The sequence below is a fragment of the Hemiscyllium ocellatum genome, chromosome 48, assembly GCF_020745735.1.
Source record: "Hemiscyllium ocellatum isolate sHemOce1 chromosome 48, sHemOce1.pat.X.cur, whole genome shotgun sequence".
Lineage (NCBI taxonomy): Eukaryota > Metazoa > Chordata > Chondrichthyes > Orectolobiformes > Hemiscylliidae > Hemiscyllium > Hemiscyllium ocellatum.
In genome coordinates, this window is record NC_083448.1 from 20,317,320 (window position 1) to 20,336,647 (window position 19,328).

At 45.2% G+C, this 19,328-nt stretch overlaps 1 protein-coding gene across 1 annotated transcript in view; it reads right to left on the reverse strand.

Annotated features, from left to right (window-relative positions):
* The window catches only part of LOC132836854 (docking protein 2-like), a 44,441-nt gene extending 25,388 nt beyond the window's left edge, over positions 1-19,053 (reverse strand). Inside the window, exons 1-3 of the mRNA XM_060856391.1 lie at positions 18,925-19,053; positions 3,202-3,501; positions 634-751 (exon numbers count right to left, since the gene is read on the reverse strand). Of these exons, the coding sequence (XP_060712374.1) occupies positions 634-751; positions 3,202-3,501; positions 18,925-18,984 (478 nt within the window). The 5' untranslated portion in view covers positions 18,985-19,053. The remainder of the gene's footprint in view (positions 1-633; positions 752-3,201; positions 3,502-18,924) is intronic.
* Positions 19,054-19,328: the final 275 nt, after the last annotated feature.

Sequence of the window (19,328 nt, forward strand, 5' to 3'; positions counted from 1 at the left end):
GGAACGTTGATCTGACTGTTGAGGGAGTGCAGTCACGGTTTATCGGATTGGTTCCTGGAATGCCAGGACTGATGTATGAGGAGAGGATGAATTGGTTGGGATTCTATTTACTGGAGTTCATAGGAATGGGGGAGGAAGGGGATCTCACAGAAACCAATAAAACTCTTAACAGGAGGACACAGGACAGATGCAGGAAAGCTGTTCCCTCTGCCCGGAATCTGGAGAAACAGTCTCAGGATACAAGGTAAACCATTTAGTATTGAGGTGAGGAGAAATGTCTTCACCCAGAGATAGATGAGAGTGGAATTCACTTCCACAGAAAGCAGTTCAGGCCAAAACACTGTCTGATTTCAATGAGTTGGATCCAGTATTTGAGGCTAAAAGAATCAAAGGACATGGGTGAGTGGCAGGAATAGGCTGTTTGCTTGCATGACCAGGCAGGATCACAGTGAGCAGAGGAGCAGGCTGAAGGGGCTGAATGGCCTCTTACTGCCCCTGTTTCCTCTGTCTGCACAGGAAGCTCCTCCTATTGAAGGGCAGAAACCCCACTGTCAGCCTTTTCCACCTGCCAGCAGCATTCTGACAAAAGGACCATGCCTCTTTCGGCTTTGACAGCTGTATTGTGGGATTTACCTGCTGCTCGGGTGCCGTACAGTGTATTCTCCTCCATTGTCATCAGATTGCTTTTCCCCTTCTTTGAGGCCTGCTTCCCATTGTTTTTGTTCATTGTAGGCCAGTCACTCCAATTCATCTGGGAAAAGAATGAATATTGGTGAAACACTTCCACTGAGGAAAACACTGAATCACATCTTTCCTGTTCTGCTCCACTCTGTCCCCAGCTCCCCTGGCCCTCTGTCTCTTTCAGCCTGTCCTCTGGCACAGGAAAACAGGTTCCTTTTATGCAGTGAACTGCTGAGTTGGCACAATCTGAAAACCACCACTCAATAGGTGTGTCAGCCTGATTACAACAGCCTGATCTCACGGCTTTATAACTTGACTTGGTTCTTTTCTTCCTGATGAAGGGCTTTTGCCCGAAACATCAATTCTCCTGCTCCTCGGATGCTGCCTGACCTGCTGTGCTTTTCCAGCACCACACTCTCGACTCTGACCTCCAGCATCTGCAGTCCTCACTTTCTCCCTTAGTTGTTTTCTTGTTTCCTTGTGGTAACATTTCTCCTTTTAGTTGGAATTGAAGTGCTGTGCTATTTGCAGGTGTAACTCCCTGACATCCCAGGACACTGCTCACTAGAAGTTGTGACAGCTGCAGCCGCTGGCCTGTCCCTTTAAGGACACACATTCGCAATTCAAAGCCGATCAAAATCAGCAAAACGAGATCATGATAAGCTTGTGAAGAGCTGAGGTCAGAAGCCAGTTCGATCTCTCTGTCCACCTTGAGCACCAGATGAAAAGAGCCCAATGTGAACTGACTGACTTTTTTCACTTTTGTTGTTTATTGTGTGAGATGTGGAGATTTGACATTTACATGGCACAGACAAGTGCTCCACGTGAAAACTTCCATGAACTATCTTTGCACATCTTTTGCAAGAGAATGTGCAAAGGTTTGCATTTTCCTGCCATCTTGTCAGACCTGTGCTCTTGCTACTGTAAAAGTTCACACATCAACTGAATCTACAGCACGACTGGTTATTTTCAGCCACAGATTCAACAGTGGAAAATTCAGCAGAGGCCTGGGGTACCTCAGAAAAACAGACATTGGAAAGAATTTCGAACACTGCATTTTTCTTACCTAGAAAGAGTCATTATTTTTTGACACTTTTGACTGAAAGGTGGCAGAAACAGAATACTGTCGCCTCATTGTGCTCCTGACTGCCTCCTGTGAGAGAATCCAACAAGCAAGAATACCTCGACCTGAATATTCTCTTGCTTGTTTCCAAGGCCTGTGCCCGTACTTGTTTCTGTGACCTCCTTTCACCCCATAACCCTCGCAGATCTCTGCAGTCTCCAGTTCTGGCTTGTCAGGCGGGTGTGTGCCCCAGATTTCATCGCTCTGTCATTGGGGACTATGCCTGTAACTGCCTGGATCCTAAACTCAGGAATCCCCTCTCTAGACCTCTCTGCTTCTCACCGTAACCTCCATCACTGACCAAGGAACCTGGCAGACCATTGAGGTGTGTCTTTGGAGATGGAGCGGTATGATTGAACTGACGATAGTGTTTAGCAGAATGAGAATTGGCAAGTTGGTGAGGGATAGGTTCTTGGCTCTTGGTGCCGACTGCAATTTTAGGGGCCAATATTTGAGCAAAGTGAATCAGCCGAGCGAAAGGTTTTGTGTCCCAAGGCTTGGAGCAGTTGGAATGTGTTGTGTGCTGAATGCAGAATGTGAATGAGTCGAGGTGTGAAGCAGAAAGCAGTTTTAACTTGGAAGAGCAGAAGATGGCAGTTGAACAAAACAAATTTCAGGGAGAGCTGAAAGGCTACTGTTGACAGTTCACTGCTATCAGGTTCCAGAGCCAACTTAGCACACATGTGGAAACTCTCTAAACCTGACAGCAATTTAGCTCACTGGCTTTAGCATGTTGTATCATGGCACTCAGCAGGCTAACAATGAGGGTAATAATAAGCAGCAACTCAGACGTTTGTCCTAATCACACACTCAGGGTTATTCTGCCAGTAATAGCTACTTTCTCATCAACCTTTTTTGGATCTATTGTGAGATACCAGCTGGAGCAATGGGAACCAGGGCCTCCTGCCTCAGAGATAGGGACACTCACAGGGCACCAGAAGGTTCTTATTTTACCAGAGATATCCTTGGCCCACGCTTTATTATATCCTCACTTGAATGGAAAACAAATAAAGATCCGTCCAATAATTCCATTAATAACAACTTCAATTCCATGGAACCTTTGCTATGCTCAAATGTCCCGATGTGTTATCAATCAAGCTATATGTTCTGGCACCTTCCATGTGGTGCATACTCACCACTGTATTTTTAATGCAGTAACGAGTTAAAATGCAAGTCCCTGAACTGCAGTGTGAACTTTTTAAGCTGTTCGAATTGCTTTCTGAATGACCACTTCAGTTGACAGCCAATTTCAGTGATCTGGCATTTGATTTGATGGGACAGGCTAGCAGTAAAACATCAAAACCAAGTTACAGAACCCAGACAGGCTGCGGCCAAGCCATCTCACAAGCGCTTCTTGTTTTTCAAACTTTGCAGGTATGAGCATCTGCAAATCTTACCGGAAAGGCGAGTTCACACAGACTCTGGTTCCAGTCCTCATAATCTGACGACTCAACGGCGAAGAAAAACTGTTTGTCAATAGTTTCCAAACAAAATGAGCGGCATTCACTGGGGCAGCTCTCGGTCAGGGCCTCAACAATGCGAATGCAGTCGCTGAGTTTGATGACCTTCTTGTTCTCCGTTTTCCTGGCTCCTTGCCGTTCTGTCATGCTCATGGCCTCCTTGAACTCGTAATATTCCAGACGGGCCACAGAACATGTACTCTCGCCAAACAGCAAAACCCAAACCTTTCTCCATTTCTGCCAAGGAAGAGAGAGACATGTTCAGTCACACCAAGCTCATTGCTGAAAAACATAAACTGACTTGGCATGCCCAGTGAAGACCGTGCCAATTAATGAGGGAAGGCTGAGGCACTTGGGGCTGTTCTCATTGGAGAAAAGAAGGTTTAGGGGTGACTTGATAGAGATGTACAAGATGATTAGGGGTTCAGATAGGGTTGACCATGAGAACCTTTTTCCACGTATGGAGTCAGCTATTACGAGGGGGCATAGCTTTAAATTAAGGGGTGGTAGGTATAGGACAGATGTTAGGGGTAGATTCTTTACTCAGCGGGTTGTGAGTTCATGGAATGCCCTGCCAGTAGCAGTGGTGGACTCTCCCTCTTTATGGGCATTTAAACGGGCATTGGATAGACATATGGAGGATGGTGGGCTAGTGTAGGTTAGATGGGCTTGGATTGGTGCAACATCGAGGGCCAAAGGGCCTGTAGTGCGCTGTATTTTTCTATGTTCTATGTTCTAAATTGCTAACTGTGAAGTGATAGGCTTTGTACAATGTGGTGACTTTGGAATTAACTCTGGCTTTTCGAAGGGAACCAGGTGCTGCTGCCAAGATGGCAGCTAAAGGTCAGGTGACCTTTTATGGTGTCTGTGAGATAAATAATAAACCCACGTCTCTGCAAAGTCACTGAAATGTAAAAGAAGGTGAGTCATTGCAAGGCTACCCCTTGGGAAGGACAAAATTCCAAACGCCAGGCCACTTGTAGGATTTATAGCTCCTGCTGTCAAAGTGTTTATCAAAATTTAAATTCACCAGTAATTCCACACTCATTCTTGATGAATTTAAAAGTTAACAAAGTGGGTTGGGGACACACCAGTTTATTTCAGGCAGATGTGAGTGGTAATCATTCATTCCCCACCCCCCCCCCAACCCACCATTGTGCACCATCGATTGTAATCGCAAATCGTAGGTGGAGATTGTAGAGGTGTTAATCCATGTGGTTGCAGAATCAAAACTGACTTCAGTTAACATCGACTTTTGTTCCAAGAAGCTGCCAAGCGATAGTCAATCCTGAAAGTGGCATGAATGTTTGATGGGTACAGAGTCGGGGGAGCCTTATTTTCAGTTTAAAGAGTACAAAGTAACAGGGGACGAGGGCTATTATAGTTCAATAAGAGGGAAGGTACCCTTGCTGATACACCTCGTCAACCCAGCCTGGGTGACAGAGAGGAGGGAAATTGTTATCACCGATAAAGATTCAACACTTCTACAAGCAAAAGAGCTAAAACAGAACCCCATCAGGCTTGTATCTCCAAGGACTCATTAAAACACACAATTTCCTTGCTTCATCTCCAGAATTTATCTTTATTTGTCTGTATATATGTGTGTCCATGTGTTTTCTCACTGTGTTGACATTGCAGGCTGGATTGTTCATCAGTGTTTGATGTCTCTTTTGATTGAACCTTACCAGAGAGCTTGTTTCACGTCAGTTCCTTCATGTGGTGATACACAAAAAGGATGGAAACACATTGCTTCGAAATATATCTGTTTTGTTGTGAAGATCGTTACAGTGTCGAAGGAGATCCTTTATAAGACCGTAAAATGTTGGAACAGAAATAGGCCATTCAGCCCATCGAGTCCTCTCGGCTATTCAAGCATGGCTGATAAATGTCTCATCCCATTTGTCCTGCTTTGTCCCCATAACCTGTGAGCCCCTTGATACTCAAGAACCTATCTATCTCCATCTCAAATATATTCAATGACCTGGCCTCCACAGCCTTCCATGGCAGTGAATTCCATAGATTCCCTACTCTCCTGCTGAAGAAGTTTCTCCTTATCTCCATTCTAAAAATTAAAAATCACACACCAGGTTGTAGTCCAACAGGTTTATTTGGAAGCACTAGCTTTCGGAGCGACGCTCCTTCAGCAGGTGGTTGTGGAGCGGGATCATAAGACACAGAATTTATAGCAAATGACCTCATTGTAATGCAACGGAAATGATAAATTGAACAAACCTAGATTTCTGTTCAGTCTTTCATTTTTTAGAATGGGTTGCAGGTTTCGGTTCATTAAGATGTAAATCCCAGAGCTTCTTTCCAGTCACATTCTCAAAATAACTTAAGGTTTTATCAAAGTGACATCTCAGCTCAGGCAATACGATAAAGGCATGGCATTAGAGTCTGTCTGTATCCCAGCCTTGAGCTCGAGTGGTTTTATTTCCAAAGTAGGAACTTATCAAATGTTACATTCTAAAGATGTTCCCTTTAGTCTCAGGCTGTGCCCTCGGGGCCTAGTCTCTCCTACTAATAGAAACATCTTCCCTACATCTGCTCTGTCCAGGCCATTCAGGATTCTCTAAGTTTCAATCAGATCCCCTCTCATCCTTCTAAACTCCATCGAGTCTTCAAACATTCCTCACACGTTCAACTTTTCATTCCTGGGACCATTGTGGGCAGCACGGTGGCACAGTGATTAGCACTGCTGCCTCACAGCGCCTGAGACCCGGGTTCAATTCCTGCCTCAGGCAACTGACTATGTGGAGTTTGCACGTTCTCCCCGTGTCTGCGTGGGTTTCCTCTGAGTGCTCCAGTTTCCTCCCACAGTCCAAAGATGTGCGGGTCAGGTGAATTGGCAATGCTAAATTGCCCGTAGTGTTAGGTAAGGGGTAAATGTAGGGGTAGGGGTATGGGTGGGTTGCGCTTCGGCAGGTCGGTGTGGACTTGTTGGGCCGAAGGGCCTGTTTCCACACTGTAAGTAATCTAATCTAATCTAATCAATCTCGTGAACCTCCCCTGAACACACTCCAGAGCCAGTACATCCTTCCTGAGATATGGCGCCTAAAACTGCATGCGATATTCCAAATGTGGTCTGACCAGAACCTGACAGAGCCTCAGAAATACATCCCTGCTTTTATATTCAAGTCCTCTCAAACTAAATGCCAGCATTACATTTGCCTTCATAATTACTGACTCAACCTGCAAGTTTCCCTTGAGAGAATCCTGGGCTGGAACTCCCAAGTCTCTTTGCACCTCAGACTTCTGCATTTTCTTCCCATTTAGAGAATAGTCCAGGCCTCTATCCTTGCTACCAAAGTGCATGACCTCACACTTACTCACGTTGTACTCCATCTGCCACTTCTTTGCCCACACTCCTAACCTATCCACATCCTTCTGCAGCCTCCCCGCCTCTTGTCCCTCTACCTATCTTGGTGTTCCCTGCAAATTTAGCCAGAATGCTCTCAGATGATCTAATTGGGGTCCATCAAACTCACATCATGGAATTTGATATTTCTGCACAACGCCTCATTTGGCTATCAATTATCCTGGTCAGTCTGTCAGGTTCTCTCTTTCTCACTCTCTGTCCATCTCTATATTTATCCAGGCTGCCTCTACCTGCATAACTAGCAACTTGACCAAATTCCCACAAATCAAGTTCCCTATCCCTTACAGTTCCTGTCCTTCACTATCCCTCCCTCCCTCTCTGCCTGTCCCTCACATTTGGAATATCACATCTTGATGCCCAATGCTGTGCTGTATGGAATTAAAAGAAGCTACTGAGAAATGAAGGCAGTGATTTTCCATGAACAGCTGACACCAAAGCATAATTTTTGCAGGTTTATCAACTCCTTCCATCCCACCAATGCAAGGAACAGAAATTAACCCAAACTGAGCTGGTGAAGCAGAAAACAATATCAGGCTGTGGCTGGATAATAGATGTTTGATTCAGCACCTGATAGTTATCTTTCTGAACAGGAGATGTGTTTGCCAGCACACTTCACCAATACACTCAAACTTTGTTTTAAATTCAGAATGATCTCTCCGAATAATGAACAGAGAAGGGAAGCAATCCTGGGCTCTTTGACCATAAGAACATGAAAGATCAGAACAGGAGGAGGCCCTTTGGTTCTCCCCCAGCCTGCTCTGCCGCTCAATAGGATCACTCCTCACATCTACTTTCCTGCCCTTTCCCTGGAACCCATGAATCTCCAACGGGTCATGAATTGATCTATCTCAGCCTCAAATGTACTTGAGGTTACTTTCCCCCACAACTCTCTGTGACAAAGAGTACCAAAGACTCATAACCCACTGAGAGAAGAACTCCCTCCTCATCTCAGTCTGAAATTGGTGCCCCTTTATTCTGAGAGTGCGCCGTCCGGTCCTCGACTCTCTCAAGGGGAAAATTCCTCTCAGCATTTACTCTGTCGTGCCCCTGGAAGAAACTGAACTGTTATGAAGCCTGGAGCAGACAAGTGATTTCCTGAGCTGAATAATTTGCAAGCTGTTGACAGTCACTTGATTGCAAAAGGGAATATCTGAGCATGACTTTTAGCATTGGGTTAGCAGCAAAGCAACACAATTCCTGTCCATTTTCAATTAATGCCACTGGAATTCTGCTGCTGCAGTAAAGATTCGGCATTGCAGAATGATCACACTATCATCGGTGTGCTGGTCCGAGTGAGTGCTTGTTAACCAGAGCCCCCCCTGTACAGTTCTCACCAATTCTCAGTTGTCTCTCTCCCTCCAATCCTGGATTTTTTTCTTAACAGGCATTAGTTGATAAATGGGACAGTCTAATTTCCCCGAACAATTAATCAGCTTGAATTCCATCCACTTTACTGACAGTACATTTCCCAATAGCTCGGCTCATTAGGAAGCTGGCATGGGCAACTGAAGAGAGGGACTTCTTTAACCAGTGATAGGATCTCACCATTAACAAGGCTACGGACGAACCCTGGTAAGGAGTAAAGCTCCCTCAGTAGTGTCATCAATCTCAATAATGCTTTCACGCATGGACCCATGACAGCTATTGCTTGGGACCTGATAAAATCTTCTGTTCAGAGAATTCCAAATGTTTGCACAAGATGAGAAATTAGAAAAGGCAATGTGAAATCTTCCAAATACACCACATTTTTACCCTCAGATTCAGAATGATTTCAGAAGCTGGGCTTATTGATCCCACCGCATGAACTCCATGATGATCACTGACTTGAGAGCAGTCCGAACGACCAGCTCGACTGTTTTGATCCAGTGTCACTTTGGCCTCAGCTCCGAGTTTATTTCATACAGACTGAACGTGTTATAGGTGCTGTGGAGGATCACAGATCAGCTAGCTCCTTTCAAAGCTGAGTTCCTCCAATTGTTCCTTGTAAGTCAGACACCTTGGAGTCACCTGTCAGGGCAGTCTGTCTGGGCAGTCTGTCAGGGCAGTCTGTCTGGGCAGTCTGTCAGGGCAGTCTGTCAGGGCAGTCTGTCTGGGCAGTCTCCTGAATCTACATATCTCCCCTTTGTCTCAGCAATTGGAACTGGATCCAGTGTTCAAGATGTAGACTGACCGGAACTGGGTACAACTTGCAGACTGACTACCACTGAATTGCATATTAAAAGTGATGTTCTGGGTTGACATGGTGGCTCAGTGGTTAGCGCTGCTGCCTCACAGCACCAGGGTCCCAGGTTCGATTCCAGCCTAGGGTGACTGTCTGCATGGAGTTTGTACATTCTCCCCGTGTCTGCGTGGGTTTAGTCTGGTTTGCTCCCAAAGGATTGCAGATTCAGTGGAATAGCCAAGGAAGATACAGGGATAGGTTAGGGTCAAGGGTGGATCTGAGTGGGATACCCTCTGAAGGTTCAGTATTGGCTGAATGGCCTGCTTTCACACTGTCAGGATTCTCTAAGGACTGGAGCTGATATTGACAACAAAGTTTGACCACGGCTTTGTGGTATTTGAACATGTAACTTTCTCCTGATGTGGGGATTACTGCTCTACATAATTTGAACACTTAGCCTTGCCAAGATGCATTGAAGGAACTCACGAAGACTCCTCTGGCCGTGCCTTCCAAACCTGTGACCTCTCCAACTAAGAAGGATCCATGGGAACACCAACAGGGTGGCCCCACACCATCCTGACTTGGAAATATATCACCTCCCCTTCAGTGTCACTGGGTGAAAATCCCGGAATTCCTTCCCAAATGGCATTGTGGGTCTGCCTACATTCCAAGAAGGCAGCTGACTATCAGCTTTTCGAGGGTTAATAGGGACACCTCATGAAATGTACCATTTCTGATGAAAATATTTGGGTTGCCCTGCACTCACAGGATTGGTCTTCCAAAGACCAAGTACAGGGGAAATTGACAGGATGGTCTCTTGCTGTTCTCGGTCAGTCTTTGCACATTTTTAACCCTGAACACTGACAATGTAGCGCAGTACTAACAGCCTCAACTTTGATGCCATTCTGCAGCAGACAGTTACCATCTGCAGCCCAGATGGGAAAGGTCTCCCATAAGCACCATCACCAACTGTGACATGTAGCTGGTCCTGAACAAGTCACACGGTGTGAGTGACAGCTCCAGGCATGAGGCAGTATACAGAGACACACCTCATTCATCTCTGAGGCACAGTGGCTCAGTGGTTAGCACTGCTGCCTCACAGCACCAGGGACCTGAGTTCGATTCGACCCTCGGGAGACTGTCTGTGTGGAGTTTGTACATTCTCCCCGTGTCTGCGTGGATTTATTCCGGGTGCTCCGGTTTCCTCCCACAGTCCAAAGCTGTGCAAGTTAGATGAATTGGCCATGCTAAATTGCCCATCGTGTTAGGTGCGTTAGTCAGAGGGAAATGGATCTGGGTGGGTTAATCTTCAGAGGGTCAGTGTGGATAGTTGGGCTGAAGGGCCTGTTTTCACATTGTAGGGAATCTAATCTAAAGCACAGGTCTTACAGCATAACACTCTCCAGTTTCCTGGATGAGCACATATCCAACAAAACTCAAGACCATCGAGGACAGTGATTGGCACAACCTCCCTAACTCTGAACATTCATATTTTCCATTACTGGTGCGGAGTGACAACACCGTGTACCATCTGCAAGAACTCACCAAGGTTCCTTTGACAGCACCTTCCAAACATATGACATTGAGTGCTAGACAACAGGTATATGGGAACACCACAAATTCCCCTCCAAAACACTCACCATCCTGACTTGGAAATATATCGTCAATTCTTCAGTGTTGCTGGGTCAAAATTTCAGAATTCCAGGGCATTGTGCATCTACCTATGGCACATGGACTACAGTGGTTCAAGATGACAGCTCACCCTCACCTTCTCAAGGGGCAATGAGGAATGTGTGTTAAATGCTGGTCTAGCCAGTGACACGCATGTCCCACAAATAAACAGACAAAACAGAGAGTGTACAGAAAGTGATTTATCAGTAGGTTCCCAGGATGAGAGACTGGAGAAGTTCAGAGCATTCCCTTTGAGCAGAAAAGGTTAACTTCAGGTTTAGGAGCAAAATCACGAATGTTTCAGAGAGAATGTGCTTCCACAAGCAAAAGGGTTAGTTCACAGATGACATACACAGGTTAAAGGAGTTTGTCAGAAGAACCAGGGGCAATACGAGGAGACTGTTTTCAACCTGTCATGACCTGAAACGTGAAATCTACACTGACAATGGGAGCAGATTCAATATTTAACATTCATGAAGGCAACTGGAAAGATGGGTGGAAACAAAGTCTTCTGAAAGAGCCGGGGTTTGGGATCAATTTGAAATCTCTTTGAAAGAGCTGGCTGTGGGATGATGGCTGAATCCACTCCAGTTTCCTTTCATTCTGTAAGGTTTGTGTGAACATGCTGTGCAGAAATTGGCTTCCCAGGACAAACAGTGGTTCCTCTGATACTGACCATGGAGCTTTCTCGGAGTTAGGAAAGATGGCACCTCTCAGATTGGCACCTTCCCTGAGATCTGCACCCAGTGTGTCCACTTGGGCCTAGGCTTCTGGATTGAGGCCTGAAGCTCCGAGAGGGCAGCCCACTGCGAGACAATTAGCGTGTTACATTCTGCAGTCTGTTATTTGAGTGAGGTTTGAAGAAATCAATTTGTATTTGTTTCCTGTTCTGCTCATTTGGTTTGTAAATGGGTTACAGAGTCAGGCTACCTGAGATGCGAGACTGCAGTTGGCGAGGGTAGTTGTGTGCATCAGTCAGTGGGCAGGGCCATCTCTGCAGTTCACCATGAGCAAGGCCAGGCTCAGGAGAAGAAAATAAGAGGCCAAGTGTACTGACACAGACAGAGAATTGTTGGTGGTCAGGAAACACACAGCCTTTTTTCTAAGCAACAGCAATGACTAGGGCTACCAGAGAGATCAGTGCTTTGATCCCAGCTACAAAATATATATGAATGAGTTGCATGCGGAACAATATTTCTAAGCTTCCCTGTTCAAGGGGACTTAAGCCTCCCTGTAAAATATAGAACCTTTTCCACATCAATTGCCATCGCATGCTCCTGGCTGTAACTCTTAACTTTGACCTTCCCAAATGATAGTTCTCAAACATTTGATCATGTTCTTGATTTACCAGCTTTCGATCTAAAAATACACGTTAAATGTACTGTCACTGTCAATATTTCCAAGTGCTGATACAACTCTTACAGAAACACTCATTGGCCAGCCAATTTCCAAAGTTCCACAAACAACCAGCAAATGACAGATCAGCTTCTGACGGTTTCTTTTTAGGTGTTGCTGGTTTCCATGGCTGGGACTCCAGCGGAGCTCGGCTTTCCATGGGGTTCAATCTCACCTCCAGCAGATCAGCTGTCTGAAAGCCAAGGACACCTCCCTATCAATGGGCACTCCCAGAGTGTGGGCCTGGCTCTCTGCTTAAGGCTCCGGAATAGGGTGTGAGCACAGGAAGTCACTGATGGAACTCAACAACTGAACCAGGAGTGACACGAAGGCCAGTTCCCCTGAGAGGTGCAAGCTGCTGAAGGTCATATCTTGTTTTTTTGTTTCATGAACATACTAACAGGAACAAACAAGGTGTGTCTGACGTATTTCATTTGTTACTCCAAGTCAGCGGGAGAGGTACTTTCAAAACCAATTCATTCCCACTTCTGTTTTGCACAGCAGACATTGGAACCAGATTTTAATGTCATGATGACACATATCGTGTTGAGCTGACCACTTTTTCTGTTCCCACTGGACTTGTGATGGAAGTGTAAACTTCTCAGGGAAGAGAAAGTGAGGACTGCCGATGCTGGGGAGTCAGAGTCGATAGTGTGGTGCTGAAAAAGACAGCAGGTCAGGCAGCATCCAAGGAGCAGGAGAAATGACTTTTCAGGCATTCCTGATGAAGGGCTTATGCCTGAAACGTTGATTCTCCTGCTCCGTGGATGCTGCTTGACCTGCTGTGCTTTTCCAGCACCAAACACTCAGAAAAATTCTCATCCGTATTATCAAATCCCCCCTCCCTACCTCTTCCAGCTCTACAAGTCTCAATGATCTCTATCCCTCCTATACTGGCTCCTTGAATATCCCTGAATTCAATCCCTCTATCGTTGGTGGATTCACCTTCACCTTCCTTGTCCTGGCCTCTGGAATTCCTCTCCATCTCCCTGTTTTCCATTAACATGGTCCTTCCAAAAACAATACAGCTTGTTTAACAACATTTTGATCACCTGTCAGAATATTTCATTTCTTGGGTCAGGATCTGATTGTAATGGACCCCAGCTATTTACAATTGACGTGAACGACTTGGATACAGGGATAGAAGGCTCAAGAGCCAAATTTGCGGATGACACAAAAATAGGCAAGATGGTAAATTGCAATGAGAAAATAAACTCCTTACAAATGGATTTGAATCGGTTAGGAGTGTGGCAGATGGAGTTTAACGTGGATAAGCGAGAGGTCATGCATTTTGGTTGAAAAGATGGGAATGTGACCTATTGTCTTAATGGGGAGAGACTTTGGGGTGTTCCAGTGCAGAGGGATCTAGGTGTACTCATTCAATAATCACAGAAAACTAGCATGCAGGTAGAGCAGATAATAAAGAAAGGGAATGGAAAGTTGGCTTTTATAGTTTAGGAGATAGCAGATAATGGTAAGGAAGTATTGTTGCCACTGAACACGGTATTGGTGAGCTCGCACCTGGATGTATTGTGCACAGTTTTGGTCCCGTTATTTGAGGAAAGATGTAGGGGTAATAGATGCAGTTCAGAGGAGGTTCACGAGATTGATCCCAGTCATGAGGGGTTTAGTATCTGAAGAGAGATTGAACAGTTTCGGCCTATACTCTCTGGAATGAAGGAGAATGAGGGGAGATTGAGGGATTAAAGACGATAACATAGACATGGAGTGGGTGCTTCCTCTTGTGGGGAATTCTCGGATGAGAGGTTATAGTTTTAACAAAAGGCGGAACAAACCAAAACTGAGTTGAGAAACTGCTTCTCCGAAAGGGTTGTGAATCTATGGAATTTGCTATCCCAAAGCGCAGTGGATGCTGGGACAGGGAGTAAATTTATGGAGGAGTTAGACAAATTTTTAAATTGGTAATGGGCTGAAAGGACATGGAGAGAAGGTGGGAAAGTGGGGGTGAGGAGCATATCAGCCATGAAGGAATGGTGGAGCACATTCGATGGGCCGAAGGGCCTAATTGTTGTATCTTATGTATTGATAAGTGCCTTGGCAAGTCTGATTTCGCTGAATGCACTCAGTAAATGTATTCTGTGTGTTAGAAGCGGTTATTTTCTGTTGCACTGTGTATCATTGCTCCTGCTTGGTGTCTGTTTACTGTGGCAATGCATCTGTCCAAGGAATACTGAGTTATACCTTACGTAGAATCTATGGTACAGAAATCCAACACACATCCACGCTGGAATTTACACTCCACACAAACCTCCTCCCATCTCACCTCACCTCACCCCTGCAACAGATCCTTCCATTCCTTTCTCCTGCCAGTTTTCATCCAACTTTCCTTCCTGGCAAATACTTGGAGAGACATTTGAGTGATGTGACTGCATTGCCATGTCAATGCAAGCCTTTGTTCTGCTTATCAAGGATGCAAAGTTGTGGAATATTCATCCCGAAGCACATCCCTCTCACTGCTCTATCATTTGAAAACCAAATTTAATTCTATTCAGTTGTGTGCCTCTTGCCAATTTGAACCTCTTCACACAATGATGAAAAATACATTTTCAAATCTTGTTTACTTTGATGAAGAATCAGTCATCAGATAATAAGTTTTCTGGGATGATAATAAACCTGCTCATGTAGCACCAATCACTTCAAATAGCTCACACACTGAATTACTCAAAAAATGCATTGATTATTTCACAAAATCCTCTGGAGCCGTTGTAACAGCAATAAACTACCGTACAAAACAGAAATTGATGGAAAAACTCAGCAGGTCTGGCAGCGTCTGTGGAAAGAAATCAGAGTTAAAATTTTCAGGTCCCTCCATCAGCACAGTTCTTCAGATGCTGCCAAACCTGCTCAGTCTTTCCAGAAATTTCTGTTTTCGTTTCTGGTCTCCAGCATATGCAAATCTTTAGTTTTTTCTTTCATAAAATACAGATCCTCTGTTTCCAGCAGTAATTGTTTGAAAGAAAAACAAGTCATAACTCTGACATCTCAAAATGCCTTCCAATCAAGGAAATATTTCTGAAGTATAATCTTGGCTGTAATGCAAGAAATGGAGTGAACAATTTGTGCACAGCAACTTTCCACATGCCCCAGTTAATAGTAACCTGAATGTGAAGGGTTTGATCAGGCAGTTCAGCCCTCCCTTTCATGGTTCAGAGAAGGCAGTGTCGCACTCCCTCTGTACTGCAGTGGACTGTCAGCCACATTGTGCACGGGAGGAGTGGTTAACCAACAGCTGTCTGACCCAGAGGGAAGAATACAATGAACCGGGTCAAAGCTGATCCTTTTCAAGAGCTTTTCACCCTCTGATGATATCTGGTTCTGGTATCTTTTTTTGGAGCAAGAAAATTATGCACTTGGAATTTATAAGATTTCAATTGACATTTATAAACAGAACCCCACTTGTATGAGATATTTGATTAATTGTTTGTGTGTGTATGTGTGTGAGTGTCATAGAGATGTACAGCATGGAAACAGACCCTTCGGTCCAACCTATCCATGCCAACCAGATATCCCAACCCAATCTAGTCCCACCTGTCAGCACCCAGCCCATATCCCTCCAAACCCTTCCTATTCATATACCCATCCAAATGCCTCTTAAATGTTGCAATTGTACCAGCCTCCGCCACATCCTCTGGCAGCTCATTCCATACACGTACCACCCTCTGTGTGAAAACGTTGCCCCCTAAGGTCTCTTTTATATCCTTCCCCTCTCACCCTAAACCTATGGCCTCTAGTTCTGGACTCCCCCACCACAGGGAAAAGACTTTGCCTATTTACCCTATCCATGTCCCTCATAATTTTGTAAACCTCTATATGGTCACCCCTCAGACTCTGATGCTCCAGGGAAAACAGCCCCAGCCTGTTCAGCCTCTCCCTGTAGCTCAGATCCTCCAACCCTGGCAACATCCTTGTAAATCTTTTCTGAACCCTTTCAAGTTTCACAACATCTTTACGATAGGAAGGAGACCAGAATTGCACGCAATACTCCAACAGTGGTTTAACCAATGTCCTGTGCAGCCGCAACATGACCTCCCAACTCCTGTACTCAATACTCTGACCAATAAAGGAAAGCATACCAAATGCCTTCTTCACTATCCTAACTACCTGTGACTCCAGTTTCAAGGAGCTATGAACCTGCACTCCAAGGTCTCTTTGTTCAGCAACACTCCCTAGGACCTTCCTATTAAGTGTATAATCCCTGCTCTCATTTGCTTTCCCAAAATGCAGCACCTCGCATTTATCTGAATTAAACTCCATCTGCCACTTCTCAGCCCATTGGCCCATCTGGTGCAGATCCTGTTGTAATCTGAGGTAACCTTCTTTGCTGTCCACTACACCTCCAATTTTGGTGTCATCTGCAAACTTACTAACTATACCTCCTATGTTTACATCCAAATCATTTATGTAAATTACAAAAAGTAGAGGACCCAGCACCGATCCTTGTGGCACTCCACTGGTCACAGGTCTCCAGTCTGAAAAACAACCCTCCACCATCCTCTGTCTTCTACCTTTGAGCCAGTTCTGTATCCAAATGGCTAGTTCTCCCTTTATTCCGTGAGATCTAACCTTGCTCATCAGTCTCCCATGAGGAACCTTGTCGAACGCCTTACTGAAGTCCATATAGATCACATCTACCGCTCTGCCCTCATCAATCTTCTTTGTTACTTCTTCAAAAAACTCAATCAAGTTTGTGAGACATGATTTCCCACACACAAAGCCATGTTGACTATCCCTAATCTGTCCTTGCCTTTCCAAAAACATGTACATCCTGTCCCTCAGGATTCCTTCCAACAACTTGCCCACCACTGAGGTCAGGCTCACCGGTCTATAATTCCCTGGCTTGTCTTTACCGCCCTTCTTAAACAGTGGCACCACATTTGCCACCCTCCAGTCTTCCGGCACCTCACTTGTGACTATCGATGATGCAAATATCTCAGCAAGTGGCCCAGCAATCACTTCTCTAGCTTCCCACAGAGTTCTCGGGTACACCTCATCAGGTCCTGGGGATTTATCCACTTTTAACCATTTCAAGACATCCAGCACTTCGTCCTCTGTAATCTGGACATTTTTCAAGATGTCACCATCTATTTCCCTACAGTCTATATCTTCCATATCCTTTTCCACAGTAAATACTGATGCAAAATATTCATTTAGTATCTCCCCCATTTTCTGTGGCTCCACACAAAGGCCACCTTGCTGATCTTTGAGGGGCCCTGTTTTCTCCCTTGTTACCCTTTTGTCCTTTATGTATTTGTAAAAACTCTTTGGATTCTGCTTAATTCTATTTGCTGAAGCGATCTCATGTCCCCTTTTTGCCCTCCTGATTTCCCTCTTAAGTATACTCCTACCTCCTTTATACTCTTCTAAGGATTCACTCTGATCTATCCTGTCCATCCCTTATATATACTTCCTGCTTTTTCTTAACCAAACCCTCAATTTCTTTAGTCATCCAGCATTCTCTATATCTACCAGCTTTCCCTTTCACCCTGACAGGAATATACTTTCTCTGGATTCTTGTTCTCTCATTCCTGAAGGCTTCCCATTTTCTAGCCGTCCCTTTACCTGTGAACATCTGCCCCCAATCAGCTTTTGAAAGTTTTTGCCTAATACCATCAAAATTGGCCTTTCTCCAATTTAGAACTTCAACTTTTAAGTCTAATCTATCCTTTCCCATCATAATTTTAAATCTAATGGAATTATAGTCGCTGGCCCCAAAGTGCTCCCCCACTGACACCTCAGTCACCTGCCCTGCCTTATTTCCCAAGAGTAGGTCAAGTTTTGCACCTTCTCTTGTAGGTACATCCACAGAGAGAGTGTGTGCACATGTGTGTGCATATGTGAGTGTGTGTGTGTGTGTGTGTGTGTGTGTGTGTGTGTGTGTATTAAAGCCGAAAAATAATGCTGAGGACAGATGCGGTTAGAGAGAAGCTTGGACACTTCGGGTGAAGCAATGGGGAAAAGCCTGATTTTGAACATACTGCTTCACTGCCTGTACAAAAGTTGGAACCTTGCTGTGCACACAGGAAACAGGCTGGGAGATGGCAAATCCCATCCTTTTATTTCACCAGATAGGAGTTCCATTGACATTTGCAACATACGCCACGACACAAATCCGTCTTCACTGTGCTGTGTTTTTCATACCATCCTGTCCATTCAGGAGATTTGGACAGAGCGGGTGTTCTGCACTCACTTAAAAGTCTTTGGTTTTTGTGAATCACTTTTGTGGCAAAACTCAGCAGAAGGCACCACAGCATTCCATTCACCAGGCAAGGGAGACAGTGAGTACAACGACCTTGGAGTGGCATGTTCCAGATCCTCAGGAAACTTCAGTCTCACATGCACTTACACACTGCTCTTCACATCAAGGCCAAGATATGTTGACATCAAGATGAGAAAGTAGTTGCCATGAACCTGGCAGTTTTGAAAAGCATTTTGAGGGTACAAATGCCTCTTCAGAGACCAGAAGCAGGTGGAACACTCACTGCAAGACTGAGGGAGCGCAGCAGTGTCGGAGGCTCACTGGTGAAGTGGTTTCTTGGAGATTAGAAATGAAACTGAGGCCTTGTCTGCCTCGCATGATGGATGTTAAAATCCGCATTAGTAAGAGTAAGTAAATAAGTTGTCAGTTTTGGAAGCTTGCTCTTTGTAAATGAGCACCGGTTTTTCCCTCTGGTGTAATATTGTCAAAGTCCTTTTGTGACTGTGTCACAGGTTGAGACTCGACAGATGCTTGGGCAGGACAAGTTCCCTGTTTCTTTAAGTCAGGAGCCATGCACTGCTGTCCCTGAATCATATTGGTATGCCTCATTTCAGTGAACCGAAGCCACAGAGGTTTAGACAGAGAGAGTTGCAGCTTGCAGGTGCTAAATGAGGAAGCTGGGTTTAATAACTCAGGGCAGCTCTCTCCTAGTGCCAAGTAAAACCAGACTCCCCCACTCGCCCCACTTCACCCAACACCCCAAATACCAGCCCGCACGGCCCCCCCCCCACCCCCACCAAAAAAATACAAGAAGGCATTTTCAAAGGTGTCTTTTACCTTGCCAAATTTCTGCTGCAGTTGCACGTGAAGGACTCCCTGTTTTATGGCCTCTTCCATTTTGTAAAGTTCATTGTTCTCTGCCAGACTGTGATCAGTTCAGAGATGTCAGAGAGTCTGAGCTCAGGGATTGTGGTTTCACTGCACTGAGCACTGTCAGCTGCCTGCCTCTCACAGGAGGCGGGAGTTAGAGAAAGCACCCTCCCCTCACTCCCAGTTCACACACGTCCCAAAACCAAACTTGTAGCACCTCTGAGACACAATGAGTGCAGGTGGAGTACACTCTCCGCCACAGTCAAAGAGAAACTTGTGCACTGTCATACCCAGACAGTGGGGAGAATATGGAACTCACTCTCACAGGGTCTGGTTGACACAAAGACTGTTGGTGGATTGAGAACAATTTG